Here is a 25,941-nt window from a genome sequence, read left to right as displayed (position 1 = left end):
TAATAAAGGCAACACACAGTGGTAATGCAGCTAGCAAGTTGCAAGTGCTAGGTTTAAGGCAGCAGACAGGGTAGGTTTGATAAGTGCAGGAAGAAAAAGGGGGGGGCTGTATGGGTACAGATACAGACCCCAGTACAAGGGGTGCCCCGGAGACAGTGCGGGAGGGTGGCAGGGTGAGCAGGTACCTGGGCCCGAAGGACAGAGGGTGGCCAGGTGCACGGTGCCAAGAGAGAACAGATCAGCAGGGGAGAGGGGGAGCGAAGGCAGAAGAAAAGAGGAAGGTCTTGAGGTGCTTCCGGGACCGGAGATGGTTCTCCTCAAGTTTTAGAGTGGCAGGGAGGCTGTTCCAGAGGGAGGCCCCAGCCGAAGACAGAGATCTACCCCCAGCTCGTTTCTTTGAAAAACGACTGACCCTGAGGGAGTTGGAGGTAGAGGAGCGAAGAGCTAGAGAGGGGAGGTATTTGCGGAGGGATATCTGAAGGTATTTTGGACCCAGGCCCCAGAAAGCCTTGTGGACAATGCAGAGGGTTTTGAATTTAATCCTTGCATCTACTGGGAGCCAGTGGAGAGATTTCAGACCTGGAGAGATACGATCCCAGGGCTTGAGGCCAAGAACAAGTCTGGCAGTACTGTTCTGGATTAGTTGCAGAGGGCGGAGAGTAGAGGCAGGTAGATTTAGAAAGAGGCTGTTACAATAGTCCAAGCTAGAGAGAAGATATGTGTTCGGTTCACATTTTCCCAAGTGTATCAATGTGTTCGTCACAATATAATGACATATTACCAAGGGTCCATATATGTGGCATAACTCCCTTTTGTATTTCCTAAAATCAGGCAAATACCTGCAACGTAGAAGACTAGGGAGTAGCTAGTAGACATGTGTCTGACTGTTCATGACACTTACCCTGCTCAGGTGTGGTGTAAATATCAGTGGCATAAGCAGCATCATCCACAAAGTGGACTTGCATTTACTCACAGGAGTTGATAGCTGCAAAACATGGTTGTATTTCAAGAAATGCCTATTTTTTTAAATTAAAATATACTTTCACCTGTGTAAATATAATCCAGCCTGGAAAGAGCACTTTTATTTTGTTCCCTACAAAATCATTTTACTCCCTGCTTCCAAAAATATCGAGTTTTAAAACACTTGTCTCTTTAAAAAAGAAAAATATTGTTCACCAAAATAAACCAGCACATATTACAGACAACTACACTGACATATACCAAATGCTACACCATCAGTACATGACACTATGATTAGTTGGAATAAGTCGTTTATTAAACCATAGTATCCTTTCCAAATCAAAAACCAAGAGGACACAGCAAATGCGATTTGAAACAGACATGTTTTATGTGTCATATTTTATGTGTATGTAAATCCATGCAGACTCTGATTGTGTCCCTGATGTTGCTGGGATGAGGCGATTTATTCCCGATGGGTGTACCCAGAGGAGTCTTGCACATTTCTGGAATGTAAGGACTGGACATTCTGCAAACACTTGTACATCAATATATAAGTCGGCATGGCAGTCATGATATCTCTGTGTTTAAATGAATATTGATGCAATGTTAGAGATGGCACACTCAGTGACCAGGTTTGGTGAGCCATTTTTTGATTGACAGAAGTGTACAATGCACAACAGCAACGCTCAATTACGATGACAATGGGCAATATATTATGGTATGTTATTCTGTGCCAAATCACAATTGTAGCTGTCTCAGGTCACCAATTGTGGGGCATCTGAACTTCTGACTATGGAGGAAAATATGGGGAAAATGATTGCGGAGATTGCAATTAGGGAGCCCTTATCACAGTGGGTGGCGGCCCATCAACTCTCTACCGTTGATGGACTAGCCAAGCAAGCCCAATGAAAACACAGTGTTCCCTCAGCTGCAGCAAGCACTTGATGGGTGCTCCTGGGCTGATATTAACTGTCAAAGGAAAACATGGTTTATCTTCGTCAGTTTTCAGTACCCCTATACACAAGTATAATGGGCCATGAAAAGCTGGGGGTCGTTTTCTTCCCCCAGATTTGCATAGCCCATTGGGGATGCTGGCTGGGCTACTGCACGGCTGAATGTGCATAGGGGCACTTCTGCACCTCATCGCCCATTCACAGGCCATGGGGCACTGAGCTGGAGGTGCTATGGCTCCACAGCACATGTTCAGAAACTTGCTTCCTGTTTTGTGCAGCATGGTAGCTGCCTCGCCATCATGGGAGCAGGAGGTGGAATGGAGTCTCGACCACCGTTACAGGTAAGAAGAAAAATGATGTGTTTGTGCATGCGTGTATGCCTGCATGGAAGGGTCTGTGCCTTTAAGTGCATGTCTGAATGAACGAGTGTATGTTGTTTGGGTCCGCGTGTAAGAGTGCGTATGTTTGGATGTGTCTGCGGATACGAGAGTGTATGCCGTGTCACTGTATGAGTGAGTGTAAGAATGATGTATGGGTGAACGTGTATGGATGCTGAATGAATTCACGTTCTTGGGATTGGGCCTCTTATATGGAGTGGGTTACACTCGAGCAGCTTCAGGCAGTCTGGACATTTTTGCTTACTGTGGCATGAATTTTCCGCTGATTGCAACGGTAAAGCCAGCATGATGAGTGTTCTTACTTGGCTGTACTAGTCCTTACTATTAGAGATCAGTAACCCCTACTATCTAGCATCTGGCTGGCTGCTAGTGAGGGCCCAAAGACAATCGCACTATCTCGCCAGGAATGTCTAGGTGGGTCCTACCATAGGGTCCCACAATAAGAAAATAAAATATCTCAAGAAGTGGAAGTGGTGCATTTGAGTCACTCGTTTTTACTGTGGTCTTTTTCTCTCATTCTCTTTTACTCTTCTCTCTGATGTTCTAGCCTTCCTTCCTTACCCTTTCTCTACTCTTCTCATCCTCTCACTATTGTCTTTCTCTGCCTCTCTCTGTCCCTCTGATGTTCGTCCGCCTACTACTACTCTCCTCTCCACTCTCGATTGTATTATTCTCCCCTCTCCATTCTACTACTTCCTTGTCTCCACTCCACTACTCTTTACTTTACTTTACATCATGTATATAGCGCACTGTGGACCCTTGGTCATAAAGACGCTAAACAAGGACGAACAGGATACAAAATACAACATAACATCAACCAGGGTAAGTTCTCCAAAATGGTTTCTAGCGAGGCAGTCCGTAGAATTTATGCAAATATATATGTTTCCAGGTCTTTCTTGAAAGTCTCCAGAGAGCTTTGGAGTCTCAATGAAAGAGGAAGTTGATTCCAAAGTTTTGGGGCAGCGAAATGGAAGGCTCCTTTCTCAGCCTTTGAATCTCTACTCCTGGGAATTGTGAGCAGATTCTGACCGGATTATCTTAATTCTCGCCCACATGCTTTTTCTATAATGACGTTCTGCAGGTAGTGTGGCATATTGCCTTGTCTGCATTTAAAGGTAATTGTCAGGATTCTGTACTTAATGCGTGCTTCCACCGGAAGCCAGTGGAGAAATCGCCTAACCTCTGGAGCATGGTCTCTTTGGGTGAGTCCCAAGACCACTCTGACCACCCTATTCTGCATTATCTGTAATCTTTGGAAGTCTCCTTTTTTTAGACCAACTAATAAACTACCAGAATAGTCTATTTTTGCACCAATTATGACTCTTGCAATTGTTTCTGAATTTGCCTGTGAAATGAGCGGCCTGAGGTGGAGGAGTAATTTAATGTAGTATGCTGAAGCCGAGATTACACTAGTGTCATGATTTGTCATAGACAACGATTGATCTAGTGTCACTCCTAAAATTTTAAGTTTTGATACTGGCTTAATATGGTCCGAACCCAACCTAAAGGATTGACTTTTGCTATCCAGCTTGCTGATGGCAGCGGAATGCCTTATGATCATCAGTTCTGTTTTGCTTTTATTTAATGCTAAGTTGTTATTAAGCATCCAAATTTCAATTAGGCTGAACACTCTGTTTAACTCTACCTCGTCTCATGAATGGCAGTCGGTGAGCGGGGCAACACATTGTGTGTCGTCCACATAGTTAGAAAATATGATCCCCTCTGGCCCTAATTGGGCAAAGAACGGTACCATAAAAAGATTGTAAATACTAGGGGAAGTGCACGCGCCCTGTGGAACCCCAAAGAGAACCATAATGGGGGAAGCTACTGCAATATCTGAACAGACTCTGCTGTGTCTGTTCTCCAGGAACGACATTGTCCATGAGACGGCCAGTGGTGAGAAATTAGCTATTTCCGATAGTCTGGTTTTCAATATATGATGGTCGATCAAGTCGAAAGCCGCAGACTGAGCAAGAGATACTAAGAGAGAGAGAGAGCTTTTATCCACATGATCTAGGAGTTTGGACTTAAGGTCAAGAAGTGAAGTCTCTGTTCCAAAACTCCTCCTAAAACCGTATTGGTGTGCATTCAAAATGGGGCATTTATTAAAGTGTTCTGAGATCTGCAGTTAAGCCACTTCATCCAGAATCTTTAGTAAGAAACGTGTGTTAGAAATTGGGTGGTAATTTAAAGGATTTTCTTATCCAAACCTGCTTTTTTAAGGATAGGTGTAACCATTGATTGCTTCAAGTCGTCTGGTACCTTACCTTCTCTAAGTGATGTATTTATAAACGTACATATAGATTTAATAAGCAGCGTGGGACACGTTTTTATAATTACGGAGGCACATGAGTTCCCATTGCAACTAGAAGGTTTCAATTTTTCTATGTCCTGCAGTGTTTCCTCTGAATCTGGCAAAAAGTTAAATTCAGCTACTGTGATTTCGGTGTTCATGGGTGTTTGCTGTGAGGAAAGTACCTTAGCAGGTAACAAATTCTTTCTTTCTACCATTCCTTTTCTAATTCCTAGGAGTTTATCTCTTCCATACCATTTTGTATGCGCTGGCACGATGCCGAATCTCTGATCTCTATTTGGTCTTCTGGCGGAGGGGTTGCTTCCTGTTCTTTCAATATTTAAAAAATGGCCCTGGCATCCGATATGGTATTCGCAATACGTGAGTTATGAAAATGACTCTTAGCGGCCAGCACTGCGTTTTTATATTCCTTCACTAGTGTCTTATACGATTGAAGGGATATCAGAGTGGGATCAGTTTTCCAGGTGTAATAAGCCTTGGTCATTGCCGATTTATGCTTTCTCAGCTCCTCTGTAAACCATGCTTGACTTTTTTGGTCTAAGTTTTTTTTTCTTTGGTTTCAGTGGAGCTAGAGTATTGGATATGCTAGCCATACTGCTAGTCAGGCAAGCAGACATGTAGTTAAGAGGTGTGTCAGAGGGGAATCCAATATTCCAAGCTAGTAATGGTACTATATTGTTAAGGGTAAGACGTTTTAGGTAATGGGCTAACATGTGTCCTTTGGATTGATTTTTTTGTTTCACTTACAACGGCACAATTAATGAAAAATGAATTAACATGTGGTCCGACCATGGGCATGACGTAGTGGATACATCCTGGCAAATGGTATTCAATGTTGCTACCCAGTCTTGCGTGTCTCCTAGTACATGGGTTGGTACTGTCACTTGCTGATAGAATCCTAGATCAGCAAGTGAGTGATCTAAATTACTTGCATGAGAGTCTTCTGAGTCACCCAGCCAAAAATCTATATCTCCCAGAATTATAAAGCGAGTAAGGGCTTTATAATTGGTAGGCGGTAAATCAGCACAAAGTTAATTGTAGCCTTAGTGTTCATTCCAATTTTAATAAACAGGGAGTTGATTTGTTCCTTGATGAACCCCGGGATTTCCAAAATGGAAAGCTCATTTTTTAGGAGAAATCTCTCCATTCCACTACTCTCCCCTCTACTACTCTCCTCTCCACTACTCTTCCTTCTCCAATTTACTACTCTCCACACTACACTCACAACACTCTTGCCCTCCTTGCCCCAGTCACTCTCCCAATACCCTTTCTCACACAGCCATACTCACTCTCCTACACTCCCACTTAGTCTCACTCACTCACGTTCAACAACATACACACACTCTCACAGCCAATACCACTTTCTATCACCAATTCATGCTTGATGCGCTCAATCTTCCACGCTCCCCTGCCCCATCCTTTCTCCACCTGGTCTCTCAGTCTGCCTTTTCCTCTTTTGACCTCCACCGAACAACACACACTGCTCCTTTCCAAGTGTCCCCTTGTATGCTCCTCCTACACCTTCCAGTGGTCCCCAAGCTCACCTTGTTCCCGAGGCCAGTCGCTAGATTGTTCTTTCCCCTGGGTCGTGGTGTACAGCCATGCTATATTGGTGTCGCCAGTCTGGACATATTTTCTAACTGTGGGCCTGATCACGACCTCGGCGGTAACCCTTAAATCCGCTGGTAGCGCTATTACCGCCGGATTTAATGTCCGCCGAATCAGGGCTTCGGCGGATTTCGCCCCAGCTCTTGGCTGTAAGAGCGCAAATTTTCCCCATTGAGCCCAATGGGGAATGGGGCATTCCCGAATGGGCTCAATGGGGAATGGGGACTTCCAAGTCCGCCCAACTCGTGATCCTGCGCAATAAGTGCCGGGGGCTATGACGGTCGCGCTAATAGCCCCCGTGCTAATAGCGTTACCGTTACCACCGAGGTTGTGATCAGGCCCTGTGTCTGGTCATTTTTTACTGGCAAAGTCAACAGGAGTAGGTTCATATATGCTGATACTGGCATTTATTGGTGCAACCGGCAAGGATATGTATGGGTACATATTTTTATGCAGGCATATATTGTGGGCAAGAGCATCATGAAAATGTGTTGGAAAATACCCACCCCGGTGCACTGTTGGTGGCTAACATCTTTTAGATGTTTTTATGTGTTGCCCTAAACAAACGATTGCAAACTGTGTGGCATTTTACCACATTTTTCACAGAAAGTGTGCTGTAAAATGTATCTTTTTAACCCATTATTTTTCACATTTCCTTGGGGAAGAACCTTCTGAGGAAAGCGCAATGCTTTTATAGCAAGTGTGGTTTTTCTTTTCAGCCTGTGTTTTTTAAATTTTTTATAGTGGTATGTCTTCACAATCAGTGTATTTCAATACTGCTGATAGTATTTTGTAACTATTGGTATTGAATAACACTGGCTTCAGAAATTGCACACTTTTAGTGAGAATTGTAGAAAATGTTTTGAAATACATTTGCACAAGTATTGCCAGAAAGGCCCTTTTTCAAAAGACCAATCAAACAAAACAGCAAAATAAATGCCTTCATGTGCAACAAATGGCAGGGTTAGAGAGAGAATGGTGGTGCACCCAAAAATAAGCTAATCTCTTGAGATACCCATTTTACTGCAAAGGAAAATTGCCAACTACTCACCTTTTTAAAAACCTGGAGTGTTTATTCTGAATGTACAATGCCAATCATTTCAAGTGCTTGCCTGTTTGTTAATCAGCACGCAGATGTATCAAGTCTGTCTTTTCTGTATTATGACCAACTGATCAGTTATTTATAATTCTATTTTCGTAGTGTTGCAGGGTTTCTTGGTCAAGCAAAATATATCATGCCTTGGAAAACACGTTACAATATTATGGCATTAATCCCCCGTTCCCAGGGCTGCAACGGGGCGGGGGGGTAACGGCACAGCAACCTAAATTATTGGCCCGAGTGAAACGATGGTCTATAATGAGGGCACCGGGTCATTACCCCCATTCCAGCCTTGTGACGGGGGATTAACGCCATTAGCACCCCGGGTTACCAAAGCGGTAACCCGGGTTGCAACATTTTTTTTTTTATTACTTTACCAAGATGACCACCATGTTTATAGAAGCCGTACGGAGCCCCTTGTCTATGACCATGACGGCTATGAAAGGGAAGCTGCAGTGGCGGTGGTGCCATTGCCGCAACAGGTAAGTGGGGAGGGAGGTTGGGATTTAAAAAAATCAAAAAAATAGTTACAGGATGACGAGGGGAAATATGGCGGCCCGCAGCAGGGGAGGCAGCCTGCAGGTTCCGTGGAATGCGGGCTGAAACCTGTAATCTCAGCGGAACCTGATTGGCTGCCCCCCCCCCCGCCCTGGCTGCTAATTTTCTAATGTGCCATTAGTTTTTCGCCAATATTCTTCACACATCAATTTACACAGGTAGTTTGCTCAATGATTTTGAGACTAAGACAATGATAACCATATTGTTCATTGGAAAACACAAATGGAAATACATTAACAAATGATTTTCTCCTTGTTTTGGTTATGGCAAAAACCTAATGGTAAGTAGTTCACAAATAGTGAACAGTCCTTCCTGTGGTTATCCTCTGTGCGTTCCTCGACTTTTTAGATCTTTAATGCTCCGGTTCTGAATTCCTTCCTAAAAAAGGTCTGTATGGCCCATTTCAGTGAAACTCAGATGTTGAGTGTATGCCGTTAAAGACCTTCACTCAAATGTCATTCATTAATTTGCTAACTCTGCTCCCTCCCCTGTCGCCACACTGGGTTTCTAAAATACAAAGATGGGCAGAACCTTTGTAGGGAGAGGGGACAAGGACAAGCTAAACTAAAAGCAGCAGCCAGTAATTCATGCCAACAATAATATTCTGGAACCACCAGCCTGGAAAAATTCCCTTTTAACCTCGGTCTTCCACACCCATCAATTCTGGTATCACCTTCAATTGTTCTATCTGCTTGTAAGAAAATGTATTCCTTCTCCATCCATGTCACTTGAGCTTGGCAGGGTGCAGGACACCTGACATTGCTCCTCGGGCCTGATAACTTTTCAGGGTTTTAAAGTGTTTCCACATTTCAGTCTCAGGATCTAAATCCGGGATAAGAAGCACCCCATTTTGTTGTTATTTTCTCTTGATACTTTTCCAAGGCACACAAAAGTAACACAAGCTTTTTCTGTGACAGTTGTTTTCATGGTAGAGGGGTTAGCTATTAGGCTCTTGCCCACGGTCTATAAGTGTAATGAGGACATCCAGGAAGGCCTCGGATCGTTTAATTACAAATTCCAAATTATTTTATGCATCTGATGTATCATCGCCCTTCACACTGAGGGACCAGCTCTTGTGTTGTCATGTAAAAACATTAAAAAGAAAAGCTTCATTCAGTCTGAAACGAAGGGTTATCACTGCCAATAACTGTTGGTAGCTCCAAGTCTTTCGCGTCCGGGGCACGGGTATCTTCCATATGTTTGTATCTTTCACCACGATTTTGTGGCAACGCTGGTCCCCAGTTTGCAGCTGGTCTACAACACTTCACAATACGCTGTAAAAAAGCAAAATATATTTCTTATTAGTAATAGAGTCATGTCTTTCACTGCTCATTTATTCAAAATACAGCTGAAATTCAACTGTATTGCTATTAACTCAAACATAACTACATTCTGTGACACCCAATAACTTCATTTGTTGTGCATTTTTTGTTTAACTGTGATTAGGGTATGAAATCCGAGCATAATTCCAAGCCTTGTATTGAAAATGAGCAACTAGTGTAATGCATTTGCAATAAGGCGATGAATAGGATTCACATCTCAGTACTGAGAATAATGTTTGCTTTGGATTTCCGCGCACTGCGCCAGACCTAATCTTTGTTATGGTATTTGCGAGGGAGTTTCTGACCTGCATTTCAGTGCCCCGGTTAAAGTAAACATAACTAAAGAACTACAGTAACTACAACATTTCCTGCAAGGCTTTTAGCTGACATGCAAAAAGGACAACAGCTAGTAAAAATCGGTGAAATGTGTGTTGGCCTTGCTCTCAACATAAACACGCTTTTTACTTCTCTGGAAAGATGCTGAAAACTGTTAGTGGGCCGGTGCGGTGAGCAGCTTTTCTGGGCTGATGATCTAAACAGATTTTTGCTTCTTTTTTATGAGCATGCTAATAAGGGAAGTTGACAGCTTTTACCCAAATAGTATAAAAGGAATGACTTCATAAGGCAGAGCAGTAGATTAGCTGCGACAGAGTTGGTGGACGGAGACAACAGGCAGACAGAAGGCTGGAGGGATGGTCCAGAAGGAGAAACACTTGGTCCATTATCTTCTATGAAGAAGGGAGGCAGCAAAGTCCCTCAATATTTTTGCCTACCTTTTGAAGTCACTAAATTGTATTCTTGGCTTTTTTGAGGCATTTGAGTCCCCAAAGGACTCTGGCAATCGCAATTTGAGCAGAACAATTCATGTTTGACTGAGCTTTATCAGGAATATTTTTACATTTCTACCCAGGGCAAAACAGCACACATCCTTTGAAGAGATCTTATGTTAATTGGCTGATTCTGGCACCATGGTTGATCCCAATTGACATTGACACTTTTTGAAGCACGTTGTCCTATTTTCCTACTTTTTGTTAAAGAGACTATGGTTCTTGGATTGTGCAGACTGCTCCAGGCATCCAGTCTTCTCCAGCTCTCTCATCTCCCTACCTTCTACAGATAGTGAGTGTGAGAGATTTTGCCCATCATTGATATCACATTGAGAAAGGTATTGAGGTATTGAAAGGGGGCAGGTGCTTCTATGAAGATTACCTAGCAAGATTTCTGAGGTTGCCTAGCGAGACCTGGCGAAGGAGGTAGCTGTTTTTAAGCTGGCTATGATATCTTGGAGAAAGTTGATTAGTCTTCGTCTTGAGTAGACGTAGAGGCAATGCCAATGATTGCTGCCTTTTCATTATTCACTTTTTGCATTTTAAGTGTGTTGTGTGTAGTAACCATAATGGTACCAATATTTCTTTATTACTTATTTCTCATAATTAAAAGATTTACATTATACATGAGAGTGTAAGAAGCATTCATTGTGTGTTCACAAGACATAAAATAAGCAGTATTGCATCACAATTCATGTCATGATGCACTAATGATTAATTGCTTTTAATTTTGGAAATCAAGTGGCACAAACTTGCAACATGATTTCAGGCAAGATAAGTGTGCTTTTTTATTTTGGTCACAAAGATCCAGTCAGCCCACCGAAACGTCTCAGGCTAATTGCGGTCCTGATTGATGACAGATGGAAACTGGCGATAAGAGTTTGGAAGCCTGTCTGTGTGTCTGCTCCTTCCTTGTAAGTAAAATCAGCCCAAGGTAAATATTGAGGAGGATATTTGCAGGATGGAACTAAATTAATTGGCCCTTCTCTTAATTGCCTTTCCTCTCTGCTCTGTTCCTTGCATTTCTCTCTTTCATTACACTTTTGCTCAAGTTTGTAACCATTTATTGCTTTTATACTCCCTCTGTGTGTGCTTGTATCTTCCCCTTACCCCCGTGCCCCTTTTAACTTTCCCTAACTTCCCCCTTTTCCTATCTCACAGTTTGTTTCCCAAATCAATTGACTTCAGTCTGCATTGCTTGGGGTATGTGACTCTGAAATGGTTGTACATGGCGAGTCAATATATACACCAAATTCTATGATTATGGTTAGCCCTGCTGTTGCCCGATGTTACATTCGGGACCAAACCTGCAGAGCATACAATATAGTCTTCTTTTAATGCATGCTAATGCTTTATGGGGTAACGCAATAGAAAATTAGTTTGTAGACATATGACCTTCAGTTCAAATGCAAAATATGCTTTCCATTGAGGGCAAGTTTATGTTTTGCATAGCACTGTGCAACAAAGCACATGTAGGCTCCCCTAAATTGCATAGGTATTGACAGCAGGTAGTATTTGACACTCAACGGGATCATGGTAAGTTCTATTGCATGAATGTGCTATAATTAAGCCAAGAGGTAATTAACTCTGATATGCAATATATCAAGTTTCACTGTCATTATTATAAATAAAGCAATACCTTGAGTGAGTTTTTCTTGTATAGTGTACAAATGTCAACTGATTGGCTTGTGGGGACTTCACATTTTTGGCAGATAGCACACAGTGAAATAAAACAATTTGCCCAGGATCACACATGTTTGTTAATTTGTGAACACAGGATTGGAGACCAATCTGCAAATCAGTGCTAGTTGATTGAAAGAGGTATTTGGTTTTCAAGAAGACTCTGTTTTGTGGCGATGACTTGAAAATTACAAAACAATCATAAACCATCCTGACAATATAAATCCATGGAGAAAAAGTTATAGGCCCTCATTACGACCCTGGCGGAGATCCATGGTGCAATTTGCACCATGGACCATGGCGCAAAGCTGCCAGCACCGCCGTGGGGGTTGGCGGATTTACCGCCCCATTCCGACCTTGGCGGGGCGGTAAATCCCCAATCCCCATTTTGCCCTTCCCCATTCCCATTTTTGCCCCATAGGGTATAATGGGAGTGGGGAAGGCGTTAATTACGCCACCGTAAATTACGGTGGCGTAATTAACAACAAGGTCCCGTAGCGCCATGGATTTTTCCGCCCGGAAAAAGCAGGCGAAAAAGGCTCCATGGCGCTACGGAATCTCGTAGTAAGGCGGAAGGGTACGCCATGATTTACGCTGGCGTAAACCCTCTCCGCCAGGGTCGTAATGAGGGCCATAGTGTTGTCTTATTTTTCCTTTCTCATTTTCTAATGAAAACCTACTGGTTCCAGGATGAAAATAAATATACTCTAAGTTTTGGAAATGTACATTCAAGACTAAAAACACAACAAAAAGAACTTCATGATAAGGTCACCTTCTTGTAGTCCATGTTTCACACAATCATGCTACTTACTATTACATATTATGTGAAGAGAACACTTATCAGAAAAAAATGTTTACTCAAATGTGCTACCCCCTATAAGGAGTATCCAAGGTAAATGTTCTTCTGATAGCTTAGAGAAAGTTAAGTATTTGCAAGCCCCTAGTGGGAAGCCCAGTTGAATTTGTCTGGGCAGCATTGTTCGTTAACATCTCTTACTAAGGCATCCTCTAACCATACCTTTAGCTCTAGCATCGAGGCAAGGGTCCCAGTCCCTGTATTGTCGCACAGGGGTCACATGTATTGTGCGGGCCCATATGGAAATAGGTATATACACATTTGCTACTCATATATGTTGAACGGATTGCTAATCAAAATAAAATTATTTAGACATTTTAACTAATCATTTTTGAAACACTGATTTATGCCTTGTTTCATTACAGAGTGTTTAATCAGAAGTATTTGAACATGAACATTATATGTGGGGCATCTATTTGTGGAAATTAGTCTCCACTGTTGAATACCTGTGTTTCTTAGATAGGCCACTTGGTGCATTTTAATGTATTTTACTGTATTGCATGTCACTTTGTGCATTTTAATGTACTGTGTGATTTTTCATTTCCACAAATGTATTTTCATAGCACATTGTATATAACTGCACTTGCATTTCAATGTATTACATGACTTTGCATTCCCCACTGTATTTTCCATCTTCTAAACGTGTTCCCCCCTCAGGCCACAGCTAACAGTTGCCAGTTTTACAGCCACGGTAAAATCTTCAGCCTGAGAGCTGGCCCTGCCCCCTTCCTGTACTAAGCTTCCTTAAGTCCTGGTAACAGCTTCCTCCCCTCCCAAGGGGACCTGCCTATGTTTGCTCACCTTCACCTTTTTTCCCGTCACTATCCCCTCTGCACTCTGGAACAGATATGTGGGAGGCACTGTGTACATCCCTGAAATGTTTGCCCACCTGTCATGTCCAAGCCCCCTTTTCCCAGGTCCCTCCATCCCCCTTCCTGGGACAACTGTGAAAGAGGGGTCTGTGCCTCCAACACCCTGTAAATGCCTGCGCTTTTCCTGTCACTTAGACCCAGGCAACTATTTTTGCCTCCTTCCCCTTTCTGTCACTTGGACTGCTGTGTTCATCATGGCATCTCTTTCTGAGAAATCCTTCTCCTCCCCTCCCGAGGGGTGAAGCCACAGCTGTGGAGTTGGGCCTGTGCATGCATGTGTCATCCGACAGCCTGTCATTCCTGCCCCTTCTTCTTTGGCCCCTATCGGCGGGCTCTACAGGGGTGGTGCAACAGCCTTATAAATGGACACAGAACCAGGCCTGGGTCTCTTTTTTGGCTGCAGTGCTGGACACTTGGGTGGAGGTAGATGAGTTACAGATACACTTAGCAGGTACAGTGCTCCCAGTCTGGCTTACTCCCTTTCCATCCCATTGTGCCCCTTCCTCCCCAACCTGCTCTCCTATGCACCTGCCTCTCTCTGCCTCCTTCTATGCCTCTCTCTCTGGGTTTATCTCTCTGTGTCTCTCTGTCTGTCTCTCTCTCTGTCTCTCTCTCTTTCTGTATCTCTCCCCCTTTTCTCACTCTATCTCTGTGCCCCTCACTCTGTGCCCCTCTCTCTCTCTCCCCCGCCTGTCCCCCTCTCTCACCTTCTCTTCCTTCCTTTGGGTGTGCCTAGCCAGTATTCCTGCCATCAATGCCACTCCTTGTGCCCACAGCCCAGTGGAGACAATCATCCATGTCTAGTGTTTCTAACATACTCTGTTGGCAATGAGCCTACTTCCCTCTCTGTAATACATCTGTTTCCTGATTTCTGCATGGACGTTGGTGCCTTCTTCTGTATTCCCACTTCCTTGGGTAGTCTGCCTAGTATTGCAAGAGGGGTGACCCAGTGTACATACACAACACACACCTCACTCGGATCTGTTAATTCCCTGGGCCAAAACTGTGTCTCTGCCTGCGGCCGTCCATGCAGACTTCCCCATTTTGGCCTTTCTTCCACTTTCACAATTTGAAATGTTGAATTATTGATATGTTATAAATGGTGCATGTCTTTAATACACATTTACAAGGGTTACTGAAAGGTATTAGCAGTGGACTATCAATAACATATAATGTGACATTAGTAAGCCTCTACTATGCTGATGAATGGGAGTAGTCAGCCACTGCAGGGTGTTGTTGCCTACTCTCCTTGCTGATACACACTGACAGGTATAAGCTTTTCCCTTTCTATATTCCCACCACAGCCCCTTCTGTGGATATCTTGGAAACTCTCTTGGGGATGGAGAGAAGGCTCTGGAGGTAGGGGTGATAAGAATCACATCACATTGTGGACTGCTAAACCCAGTGAATCATTATTTCATTATTTTCCCAGCATCAGGTTGGCATGCTTCCTGGCAGTAGTTTCCACTCCTTGCAGATCGCAAATTGCATATCACTTCTTGCTGAGAAGGATGCATGCACCATGCTAATTCGATGGACCACCAATGTAATGTAATTTATATTAGTCCGACATAGGAGTCGAACATCACCCTAAGATCTATTCCGATTTGGTGGGGGCACAAGGAACATAGAACATGCCTGGCAATGGAATCAAGAGGGCATACCACATGGACTACATACCCAAAGTTTTCATTTTTGCCAATGAACCTCCATGCCTGATTGAAATAGCTGAGAATTACAACATGCAAAATAATTGGTGGCTATTTGGAGAGGGATTTCATTGTGTAACTCCATGCCCCTAAAGTTACGCCATTTGATTTTTCAGAGATATGATGCACCTTGGAAGCAGTCTTGGTATGTTTCCAGTCAGTGCATAGGTGTGGAACACTTGTATGTCCTTGGTTGCCAAAAGAAAGCTTACCACTTGATAGTCAGGTATAAGTGGACAACCTAACAAAGGGTGTGCATTGTACCTCAGTTAACTTAGAGGAGGCCTTGGGGATGAGGAATGGGGAACCCTGAAATATTTGCCCAGGTAGCTACTGACCCACAGCAGCCCCTGCAAGCAGTACTGGTACATGTCATGTGACCCAAACAGCAGCACCAAGGAAAACTAGCGGAACAAGGCAAGGGTAGCCCACTTGCTTCCCACTGCCTTGCCATGAAAACCATTGCCCACCGAGAAACAGGTAAGCACAGGCCTTAGGCCTACACCCCCTTCCACAAGCACCTTCACCTTAACTTTATTTAATTTTACCCAACCCCCATGCCTTAACTCTAGTTAATTTAACCCAATGCTGCTTCCCCCTTAACTTTATTTAATTTTACCCAATCCTGCTTTCCCTTACCCAACTCGAGACCCCTCCCCATACCTCCTCACCATGCCTGGTTGGTGCTGCTGGAGGCTACTTGACCCAAACAGCACTCTTCTTAGACCTTCCATGGGGATCCTTGCCCTGGCAGCCGGCTTAGTGCAGAGGATACGGACAATTTCCTGTTTGCATATTCACCTGGGACCCATCCTGGCACAGCAGCCTGCTCCACAACCCAGAGGACTAAATAAATAGGGTAAGGGACATTGTAGCACAAATCGTCCTGGACCAATCCTTGCTACTTTCAAATGTAGCAAAACTTGAGCTGTACTGGTTTAATCACTGCTGTCTTTGAATTTAGCCACACTGGAACTGTTTGGGTTCAGTCTCTGCTCCTCCTGAATTTATCCACTTTGGAGCAGTGCTGGTTTGATTTCTGCTGCTTATGAATTTAGCCACACTAAAGTGGTAGTCGTTGAATCGCTACTGCTTTTTAAGTTAGCCACACTAAAACTGTATTTGATTTGGTTTTTGCTACATCTGAATTTGGCCACACTAAAACTGTACTGATTTGGTTTCCACTGCTCCTAAATATAGCCACACAAGAACTGTACTGATTTGGTTTGTGCTGCACCTGAATGTATCCACACTAGAACTGTACTGATTTGGTTTGTGCTGCACCTGAATGTATCCACACTTAAGCTGTACTGATTTGACTCCTGCTGCTTGAGAAATTAGCCACACCAAAGCTGGGCTGGCTCAAACTCTGCTGCTTGTGAATTTAGCCACACAAAAACTATGGATTTGGTTTCCGCTGCTCCTGAAGATAGCCACACTGAAACTGTACTTATTTGGTTTCTGCTACTTTGGAAGTGCGGGGGGAAGCGGGAGGGGGCAGTGCAATACATAGGATCAACAGCAAAGAATAAATAAAATGAATAAAGCAATAGGTAAAAGTATGGGCACGCTGAACAGACCTGGGGCTAAGTCCGCACTTAGGCAAGGCAAATCTTTCCCGGTGAAAGCAGTAGACCTCTGGAACAAGTTGCAGATGTAACGCTCACCTGGTTCCCACGGAGGTGCGGCGTCGAAGGCGCAGAACTCTGAAGATGGACAGGAAGGGCCCCTCTATTCTGGCTTCCCTGGCTCGTTGGATACCCTCCTGTGCGTGAAAAGGGAGTATTACCAACTGTGGAACAATGCTCAAGCCTCCCACTCCCTTCCAACCCTCCACGATACCTCCTCCACGATTCCCCGTGAAGCCTCACCTTAGGGTTTGGAAGGATGAGCTCTCCATCCTGCTTCTGATGCAGGGGCGCGTTGAAACCCAGTTACTTCACTGGATTGAGGATTGATGGGAGTTCAGGTAAGCTTGACTGTTCAGGTAAGGCGCTGTAAAAGTTCTGTTCAAAAGTTCAAGCTTAATAATAATGTTCGTTGTCTAATTGCAGCAAGCGCTAATGCTTATGTCTTTTTCCCCTTAGGGGCCGGGGTTCGGAGTGCCGGAGATATGGCGCCGACCCGAAGTGAAACAGTTCTGGATGAGCGCTCAGGTAATGTCTTTGCATTCGCTCATTCAATGTCTTTGTCTTGTTTCCCCATAGGGGCCGGGGTCCGGAGATGCCAGGAAGCGGCAGGACCCGAAATGCAGTGGGAATAATCCAACAGGTAAGACTTAAAAGGAAACTGAGCTTTCCTTATTCCTTTTCTCCCTCTCACCTTTGTTCTTGTCTTTTTTCCTCTAGGCGCCGGGGCGTAGCTGAATCCGGAAGATCGCTGCTGAAGATGGAAGCGCCTTGCAAAGGTGAGTAAAATGCAGCGCTGCAGCGATCAAAACGAAATGCCTTTAAAATGATGTCTTCCTTTTCAGGGCCGTTGGAGAAATGACTCCGGGATGCAGATTTAGCAGGTAAGGGCTTTTCTTCTCCTATTCTCTTCCTTTCTCCCCTTGCAGGTGTTCCAGGGTGCTGGCAGGCGTGGCTGAAGTCAGGATGCAGGAGCTGACACGGTGAGCGTCCAGCTGCTAGGTGCAGAACAACGCGAAGCATGTGTGGCTGTTCGGGTGGGGTTTAAATAGCCTTGGAAGAAGTTCCTGGTATGTATCCTTCCACCAATCAGGTATGTATCCTTCCCTGACCACACCCGGGTGGTGAAGTAGTCCTACAGGTTAAGTAGTCCCATTCAGGCCTCAAGAGGGCCTGGATGAAGCAGCAAGGTCTGCATCAGGTAAGTGTGCACCCAAGCACTTAAACACATATCCTCTTCTATGAGCCTGGCGCCTAAGGCGCCAGGACTGGGGTCCGCTATGAGCCTGGCGCCTAAGGCGCCAGGACTGAGTCCAAAGGGCCCTGACTTGGGCCCGCTGAGACTTCCCTGGGGAAAATGATGTCTGCCTCTGGGGTTGCTGGGCCCGGCCTGGCTCCTTAGAGGTAGGCATCATGACAGTACCCCCCCTCAAGGCCCCTCCCAAGGTCTTTTCCTCCGGGGGTTTTGGTTTGTGCGGGAATCTACGATGGAATCTTTGAATTAATCGTGGTGCGTGAACATAGTTACTGGGTTCCCAAGATCTTTCCTGAGGTCCATATCCTTTCCAATCAACAAGATAGAAGAGTTTCGACTTAACTATCTTGGAATCTAAAATGTCTTTCACTTCGAATTCTAATTCTCCATCAATTTGGACAGGGCCTGGGGGCTCAGACAGTCTGGTTCCAGGTTGTACTGGTTTTAGAAGAGATGCGTGAAAAACGGGATGAATCCGCATGTTGGATGGTAAATCGAGTTTAAAGGCCACTGGGTTGATAATAGCTTTGATGGGGTAAGGCCCAATGAATCTGGGATTAAAAGTTTGCTGACCCTTGAGGGGTAGATGTTTAGTTGCTAGCCATACCTGATCTCCTACTTGGTAAGGAGGAGTTTTACTTCGGTGCAAATCAGCGTTTTCTTTATACTTTTTCTTGGCTTGCTGTAAGTGGGTTGTAGCTTCTTTGAAGGCTTGGGTTATTGTGGAATGTAGGTGATTTACTGCAGGCATCTCCAGGGTCAGAGGTGGATCTAGGTCAGAGGTCCGAGGATGGTGACCATACAGGGTATAAAAAGGAGTCTGTCCGGTTCCAGAATGCACTGAATTGTTGTATGCATATTCTGCAATCCAAAGGATGTCCTTCCAATTCAACTCGGATTGGTGTAACATGCACCGCAGATATTGCTCGAGAGTCTGATTGGTTCTCTCGGTTTGTCCGTCGGTCTGGGGGTGGTGGCTGGTGGATAACCGCACGTCTATTTGTGCTAGTTGGCAACATTTCTTCCAAAAGTGGGAGATAAATTGACTTCCACGGTCTGAGACTAATATGGAAGGGAAACCATGTAACCGCACTATATTTTCCATAAATTCCTTGGCCAAGGTGGAAGCTGACAGCAATCCTTTTAAAGGGATAAAATGGGCCATTTTGGAGAATAGATCCACTATTACGAGAATCGTGTTGTAACCACCACAAGGAGGCAGGTCAGTTATAAAGTCCATTGACAAGGTGTGCCAAGGTGCTGGTGGAATGTCCAAAGGTTGAAGTAGGCCGGCTGGCCTTTTCTTTTGACTCTTATTTTGGGCACAGATTCCGCAAGACAACACAAATGACTTTATGTCTTTTCTCCAAGAAGGCCACCAGAAGTGGCGTTTGATCTTTTCGTCTGTTTTCGCGATACCGGGGTGTCCTTCCATCAATGATTCATGATGACGGGTAATGACAAGTTCCTGCAATTCTTTACTTGGCAGAAATAACCGCTCTTGGAAGTAGGGTAAATCATCCTTAACGGTGTAGTGAGGACCCTTTTGACTCCATTCCAGTAAGGCAGAAGAGTCAAAAAGCTGTTTTACTTGAGCTTGGATGTCCTCAATGGTTTGCAATGAAGTCAAGCCCAGAATTCTTTGTTCCGGTATGATTGGCACAGGTTCTAAACTCAAATTGGGTTCTTCCATGCCTATCCGGGATAAGGCATCTGCCTTACCATTCTTGCAGCCAGGGCGATAGGTAATTACAAAATCAAATTCTGCAAAGAATAAAGCCCATCGGAGTTGTCGCGAAGATTGAGCTTTGGCCGTCTTTAAATACTGCAAATTTCTGTGGTCCGTAATTACGGTGATGCTGTGTCTTGCACCGAGAAGATAGTGACGCCAAGCCTTGAAAGCTGATTTAATAGCCAGTAGTTCTTTGTCGGTAATTGCGTAATTGAGTTCAGGTGGAGAGAATTTTCTGGACCAAAAGGCTAAAGGGTGTAGTTGGTTAGTTTCTGGGTCTCTTTGCGACAGGACAGCTCCCATGGCCGAACTGGATGCATCGGTTTCCACGATGTAAGGGAGATCTGGGCGCGGGTGCTTCAATACAGGTGCAGAGGTGAATTTGGTTTTCAGGTCCTGAAAGGCTTGTTCAGCCTCAAGAGTCCATTCAAAGCGTTTATTTTTCTTTAGGAGAGCTGTGATGGGTTGAACAGTTCGAGAAAATTCCGGGATGAACCTTCTATAGAAATTGGCAAAGCCAAGCATGCTTTGCACTCCCTTCACAGAGCTAGGAGATGGCCATTTGAGAATGGCGTCCACTTTCCGCGAGTCCATTCGGATTCCTTGAGGTGTCAGGATGAATCCGAGAAACTCCACTTCTGTGGTATGAAAAACGCATTTTTCGAGCTTGGCAAATAATTTGTGCTGGCGCAATTTCTCAAGAACTGCCCTAACATGGTTTCTGTGATCAGATTCTGAGGAGGAATACACCAGGATGTCGTCAATATAAACGATGACACAAACATCGATAAGTTCCCGAAGAACATCATTCATGAAGTACTGAAAGGCGGCAGGTGCGTTGCACAAACCGAAGGGCATTACTTGATATTCGAAGAGCCCAAATTTGGTGCGGAATGCAGTCTTCCACTCGTCGCCCTCTTTTATACGTACCAGGTGGTAAGCTCCTCAGAGATCTAGCTTGGTGTACACACGAGCATCTTTTACTTGGTCGATAAGCTCAGGTATTAGGGGCAAAGGGTAACGATTCTTAATCGTTATCTGATTTAGGGCGCGGTAGTCAATACAGGCCCTAAGGTCTCCTTCCTTTTTAGGTACGAAGAACAAAGCGGAAGAGACTGGTGACTTTGATGGGCGAATGAAACCATTGGCCAGGTATTGATCCAAATACTGGCGCAAATGCAGGTTCTCAGGTTCAGTAAGAGCATAAATCCTACTACAAGGTAGCTGTGCATTGGGTACCAAGTCGATTTGGCAATCGTAAGATCGATGGGGAGGTAAGGTGTTAGCCTGCTCTTTCTGAAAAACGTCTTGGAATTCTTGGTATTCAGATGGTAGCTGTACAGGGGTGGAAGTTACAGAGGCTAGACCCATAGCTGGATTCCTTGGGTAACAGGTTGGTTCACAATCAGGAAAAGTTATCTTCTTTGCTCGCCAGTCTATTCTCGGATTATGTGTTTCTAACCAAGGGATTCCAAGAAGTACTTGAAATTGTGGGGCCTTGATCACATCAAACACGATTGCTTCCCGATGTCCGTCTTGACCCACCAGAGTGATTTCAACTGTGGAATGCGTTACAGGCCCTGAGGCTATTTCGGTTCCATCAACTGTAGTAATTATATCTTGGGTTACTTTCGGGCGGAGAGGAAGCTTAATCCTGGAAGCCAAGTCACGGTCTATGTAATTTCCAATAGCTCCACTGTCTATGTATGCTTTTATAGCATGCAACTGCTGAGGCTGTTTTGGGTTCACAAGCACCATTGGCATGACAAAATGCGAGGTCAAAGAGTTTGTTTTCAAGCTCGGCAAGCGGACCCCTACGCTTGTCGGGCTAGGTCGTTTCCCGAACCAGGTGTCAATAACTCGTTATCAGTGGCTCCAACCACCTTCTTGGGTGGTTTAACTGGACAACTTTGAAGAAAGTGACCGGAAGTTCCGCAATACAGACAAAGTTGCATTTGTCGCCTTCTCTCTCGTTCCTTCTGCGTTAATGGTCCTTTAACACTGCCAATTTGCATAGGTTCGGAAACGTCAGTACTCTTGGAGTTAACGTGGGTCTTGATAGGTACTCTGGTTTCATACTTGAGCCGATCTGCTTTTCTATTTTGAAGTCTGTGATCAAGTTGAACCACTAAGTCTATGTAGTCTGCGCAGGCCTGGGGTGGATCTACTATCTGAGCTCTAACATCTTTAAGCTCTCCGCGCAGGCCTCGATGAAACAATGTGATCCTTTTATTTTCAGGCCATCCGGTTTCCACAACTAGTCTATTAAAGGTGGCGATATAGGGCAAAAGATCCTGATTACCTTGTCGTAAGGATAGCAGTTCGTTGTCAAGGGCCTGTCCCTGCGAGTGTCGAGCAAACAATCTTTCCATGCTGGCCTGGAAGCCCTGGAAATCCCGGAGAATGGGATCATCCTGATTTACCAATGGAATAGACCAATCGGCAGCACAGCCACTGAGGTAAGATAGTACAAAGGCTACTTTGGTCTGGTCGTTGGGGAAGGCCCCGGGCCTGCATAAAAAGTGTAAACGGCATTGGTTCATAAAAACGGCATATTTCTTGGGATCCCCCGCAAAACGTTCCGGCGTGGCCAAAGGCATGTGTCCAGGTAGATTGATTTGTACCGGGTTATTCGAACCCATTGTTGTAGAAATATCTCCGGAAACAGGTAAAGGAGTGTGCTCTGCCTGGCCCTGCAATAACCTTTTGGCCAGATCATCAGTTCTTTCCTTGGATAGGATTAGTTCCCTTCTGAGAGCATTAGTCTCCTGGCCGGCTGAGTGCACTTCTGCCCGTAATTCCCCTAAAAGATGGGCCAGCTGATCTGTCTCGGAAGTCTCCATAGCGCCCAGGTGGGAAATTGTGGTAAGGCTTCGCGTTCTGTAACGCTCACCTGGTTCCCACGGAGGCGCGGCGTCGAAGGCGCAGAACTCTGAAGATGGACAGAAAGGGCCCCTCTATTCTGGCTTCCCTGGCTCGTTGGATACCCTCCTGTGCGTGAAAAGGGAGTATTACCAACTGTGGAACAATGCTCAAGCCTCCCACTCCCTTCCAACCCTCCACGATACCTCCTCCACGATTCCCCGTGAAGCCTCACCTTAGGGTTTGGAAGGATGAGCTCTCCATCCTGCTTCTGATGCAGGGGCGCGTTGAAACCCAGTTACTTCACTGGATTGAGGATTGATGGGATTTCAGGTAAGCTTGACTGTTCAGGTAAGGCGCTGTAAAAGTTCTGTTCAAAAGTTCAAGCTTAATAATAATGTTCGTTGTCTAATTGCAGCAAGCGCTAATGCTTATGTCTTTTTCCCCTTAGGGGCCGGGGTTCGGAGTGCCGGAGATATGGCGCCGACCCGAAGTGAAACAGTTCTGGATGAGCGCTCAGGTAATGTCTTTGCATTCGCTCATTCAATGTCTTTGTCTTTTTTCCCCATAGGGGCCGGGGTCCGGAGATGCCAGGAAGCGGCAGGACCCGAAATGCAGTGGGAATAATCCAACAGGTAAGACTTAAAAGGAAACTGAGCTTTCCTTATTCCTTTTCTCCCTCTCACCTTTGTTCTTGTCTTTTTTCCTCTAGTCGCCGGGGCGTAGCTGAATCCGGAAGATCGCTGCTGAAGATGGAAGTGCCTTGCAAAGGTGAGTAAAATGCAGCGCTGCAGCGATCGAAACGAAATGCCTTTAAAATGATGTCTTCCTTTTCAGGGCCGTTGGAGAAATGACTCCGGGATGCAGATTTAGCAGGTAAGGGCTTTTCTTCTCCTATTCTCTTCCTTTCTCCCCTTGCAGGTGTTCCAGGGTGCTGGCAGGCGTGGCTGAAGTCAGGATGCTGGAGCTGACACGGTGAGCGTCCAGCTTCTAGGTGCAGAACAACGCGAAGCATGTGTGGCTGTTCGGGTGGGGTTTAAATAGCCTTGGAAGAAGTTCCTGGTATGTATCCTTCCACCAATCAGGTATGTATCCTTCCCTGACCACACCCGGGTGGTGAAGTAGTCCTACAGGTTAAGTAGTCCCATTCAGGCCTCAAGAGGGCCTGGATGAAGCAGCAAGGTCTGCATCAGGTAAGTGTGCACCCAAGCACTTAAACACATATCCTCTTCTATGAGCCTGGCGCCTAAGGCGCCAGGACTGGGGTCCGCTATGAGCCTGGCACCTAAGGCGCCAGGACTGAGTCCAAAGGGCCCCGACTTGGGCCCGCTGAGACTTCCCTGGGGAAAATGATGTCTGCCTCTGGGGTTGCTGGGCCCGGCCTGGCTCCTTAGAGGTAGGCATCATGACAGCAGATGGCATTACGGCTTGAAGCTAATTACCAGAGTTTTAGGAAATCACTAAAAACCTCATTGTTTCAATGAGCATTAGAGTTTCGATCTCTAGGTTTTCTACCTGTCTTAATGAGGTGATTCGTGTTTCAGATCTTCTTGGTTTCCCGCGCCCTGATGCCTGCGGGCTGCCGGCGCGTAATAAGCACGCAAATAACATAACATAACATAACGTGGCCAGCTAGTGGCAAGTGCATGGGTAAGTGCTGACAACAGGTGTTGAGAGCTGGTGGGGGCTGTAGAGGTACAGAAACAGCCCCAAGTGCAGGGGTTGCTCGGGATGCATTGCAGGTGTGCAGCTGATGGGGGAGTGCAGCTTGAGGGTTCTCCTCAAGTTTCATGGAGGCAGGGAAAGTGTTCCAGAGGGAGGCTCCAGCCAAAGAGAGAGATCTACCACCAACTCATTGCTTGGAGAAGCGACTGACCCTGAGGGAGCTGGAGGCGGATGAGCGAAGAGCTCGAGAAGGAAGATATTTAGGAAGAGAGAGTTGAAGGTATTCAGGTCCCAGGCCGCAGAAGGCTTTGTGGACAATGCAGAGTGTTTTGAACTTAATCCTCGCAGCCACTGGGAGCTGGTGCAGAGATGTCAGTCCTGGAGAGATATGATCCCTGGGCTTGAGGCCAAGGACACGTCTTGCAGTCATGTTCTGGATGAGTTGCAGAGGGTGGAGAGTAGAAGCAGGCAGATTTAGAAAGAGGCTGTTGCAGTAATCCAGCCTAGAGAGGACCAGAGCTCTGGAGACAGTGAGCTTCTGGGGGAAGGAGAGGAAAGGAAGAATACTTCTGAGGAAGTGCAGCTGGTAGTGTGACTTCTTAGAGACGTCAGAGATGTGAGGAGAGAACCAGAGAGTGGAGTCGAAGATGACCCCAAGCTCTTTAGCCTCACAGGTGGGAGAAGGAAGAGGGCCAAGAGAGGCTGACCAGAGAGCGACAGGTAAGGAGCAGGTGTGCTGATGAGGAGACTCTCAGTCTTACTGGCCTTAAGGCCTTAAGGCAGAGATCATTGGCGGCACACCATTCCTGGATAGCGGAAACACAGAGATGAGAGAAGGAGAAAAGGTGGCAGAAGGGAGCCTGAAAATGGGACCAATGACATAAATGAACACTCAGCAATAAGCAGGCCAGCTCAACATAGAGTCGAAGGACTGACAAACACCCCACCCATCGATACACTAGAAATAACAACTAACAAATAACAAGCTAAATTGCACACACTACACTGCAGCCTACACAACATACAATCTATGACAAAGTACAGAACAGAAATGTACGACCTTCTAAGTGAAGGTGGTACAGATGTTCTATTCTACACGGAAACATGGCTCTCAGATAACTAAAAAGTAATCGCTCATGAAGCCATACCGAACAGCTACAAAATATTGCAATCTAACAAAGAAACCAGAAAAGGAGGAGGAATCGCTCCATCACACAAAATTCCCATCTGCTCCTCATTACTACCCTCAACAGACATAGATGTCTCTGAATCACACCTAGTCACTCTCAGCGCCTTCCTGAAAACTCTTCCTCTCAAACAAATAGTGAATGGACCCCCTCACGGTGAAGGAAACACACTAGATGCAATTTTCTGCAAGGTTTAACTATCGACTACTGCCCAACTGCTACCAATCACATGTAGTCCCCATCAGTTGAATTCCTTACCGTCAAAATCCTGAGCCGCATGATGCCCACAAACAAAAGAATCTGGAAAAGACTTGACCTTGAAACTTTAACACAACTATTAGTTTAGGTGTTTACCTTGTTTTTTATGGTTACTGCTGTGTCTCAAGTCTAGCCCTTTCTCATTATTGCTGTGTGCCATATTTTGGGCGTTTTATCCCTTTGTTCCGGTATCTAAAA

At 45.2% G+C, this 25,941-nt stretch overlaps 1 protein-coding gene across 1 annotated transcript in view; it reads right to left on the bottom strand.

Moving 5' to 3' along the window:
* Positions 1–1,254: 1,254 nt before the first annotated feature.
* The window catches only part of LOC138481019 (sodium- and chloride-dependent neutral and basic amino acid transporter B(0+)-like), a 753,261-nt gene continuing 728,574 nt past the window's right edge, over positions 1,255–25,941 (bottom strand). Inside the window, exon 14 of the mRNA XM_069612866.1 lies at positions 1,255–9,164. Coding sequence (XP_069468967.1) covers positions 9,000–9,164 — 165 coding nt within the window. The 3' untranslated portion in view covers positions 1,255–8,999. The remainder of the gene's footprint in view (positions 9,165–25,941) is intronic.

The sequence above is a fragment of the Ambystoma mexicanum genome, chromosome 5p (assembly GCF_040938575.1).
Source record: "Ambystoma mexicanum isolate Mex_15411 chromosome 5p, UKY_AmexF1_1, whole genome shotgun sequence".
NCBI classification, from domain to species: domain Eukaryota; kingdom Metazoa; phylum Chordata; class Amphibia; order Caudata; family Ambystomatidae; genus Ambystoma; species Ambystoma mexicanum.
The sequence above is the reverse complement of the archived record's forward strand: the minus strand, read 5'-3'. Positions and strand labels throughout refer to the sequence as shown.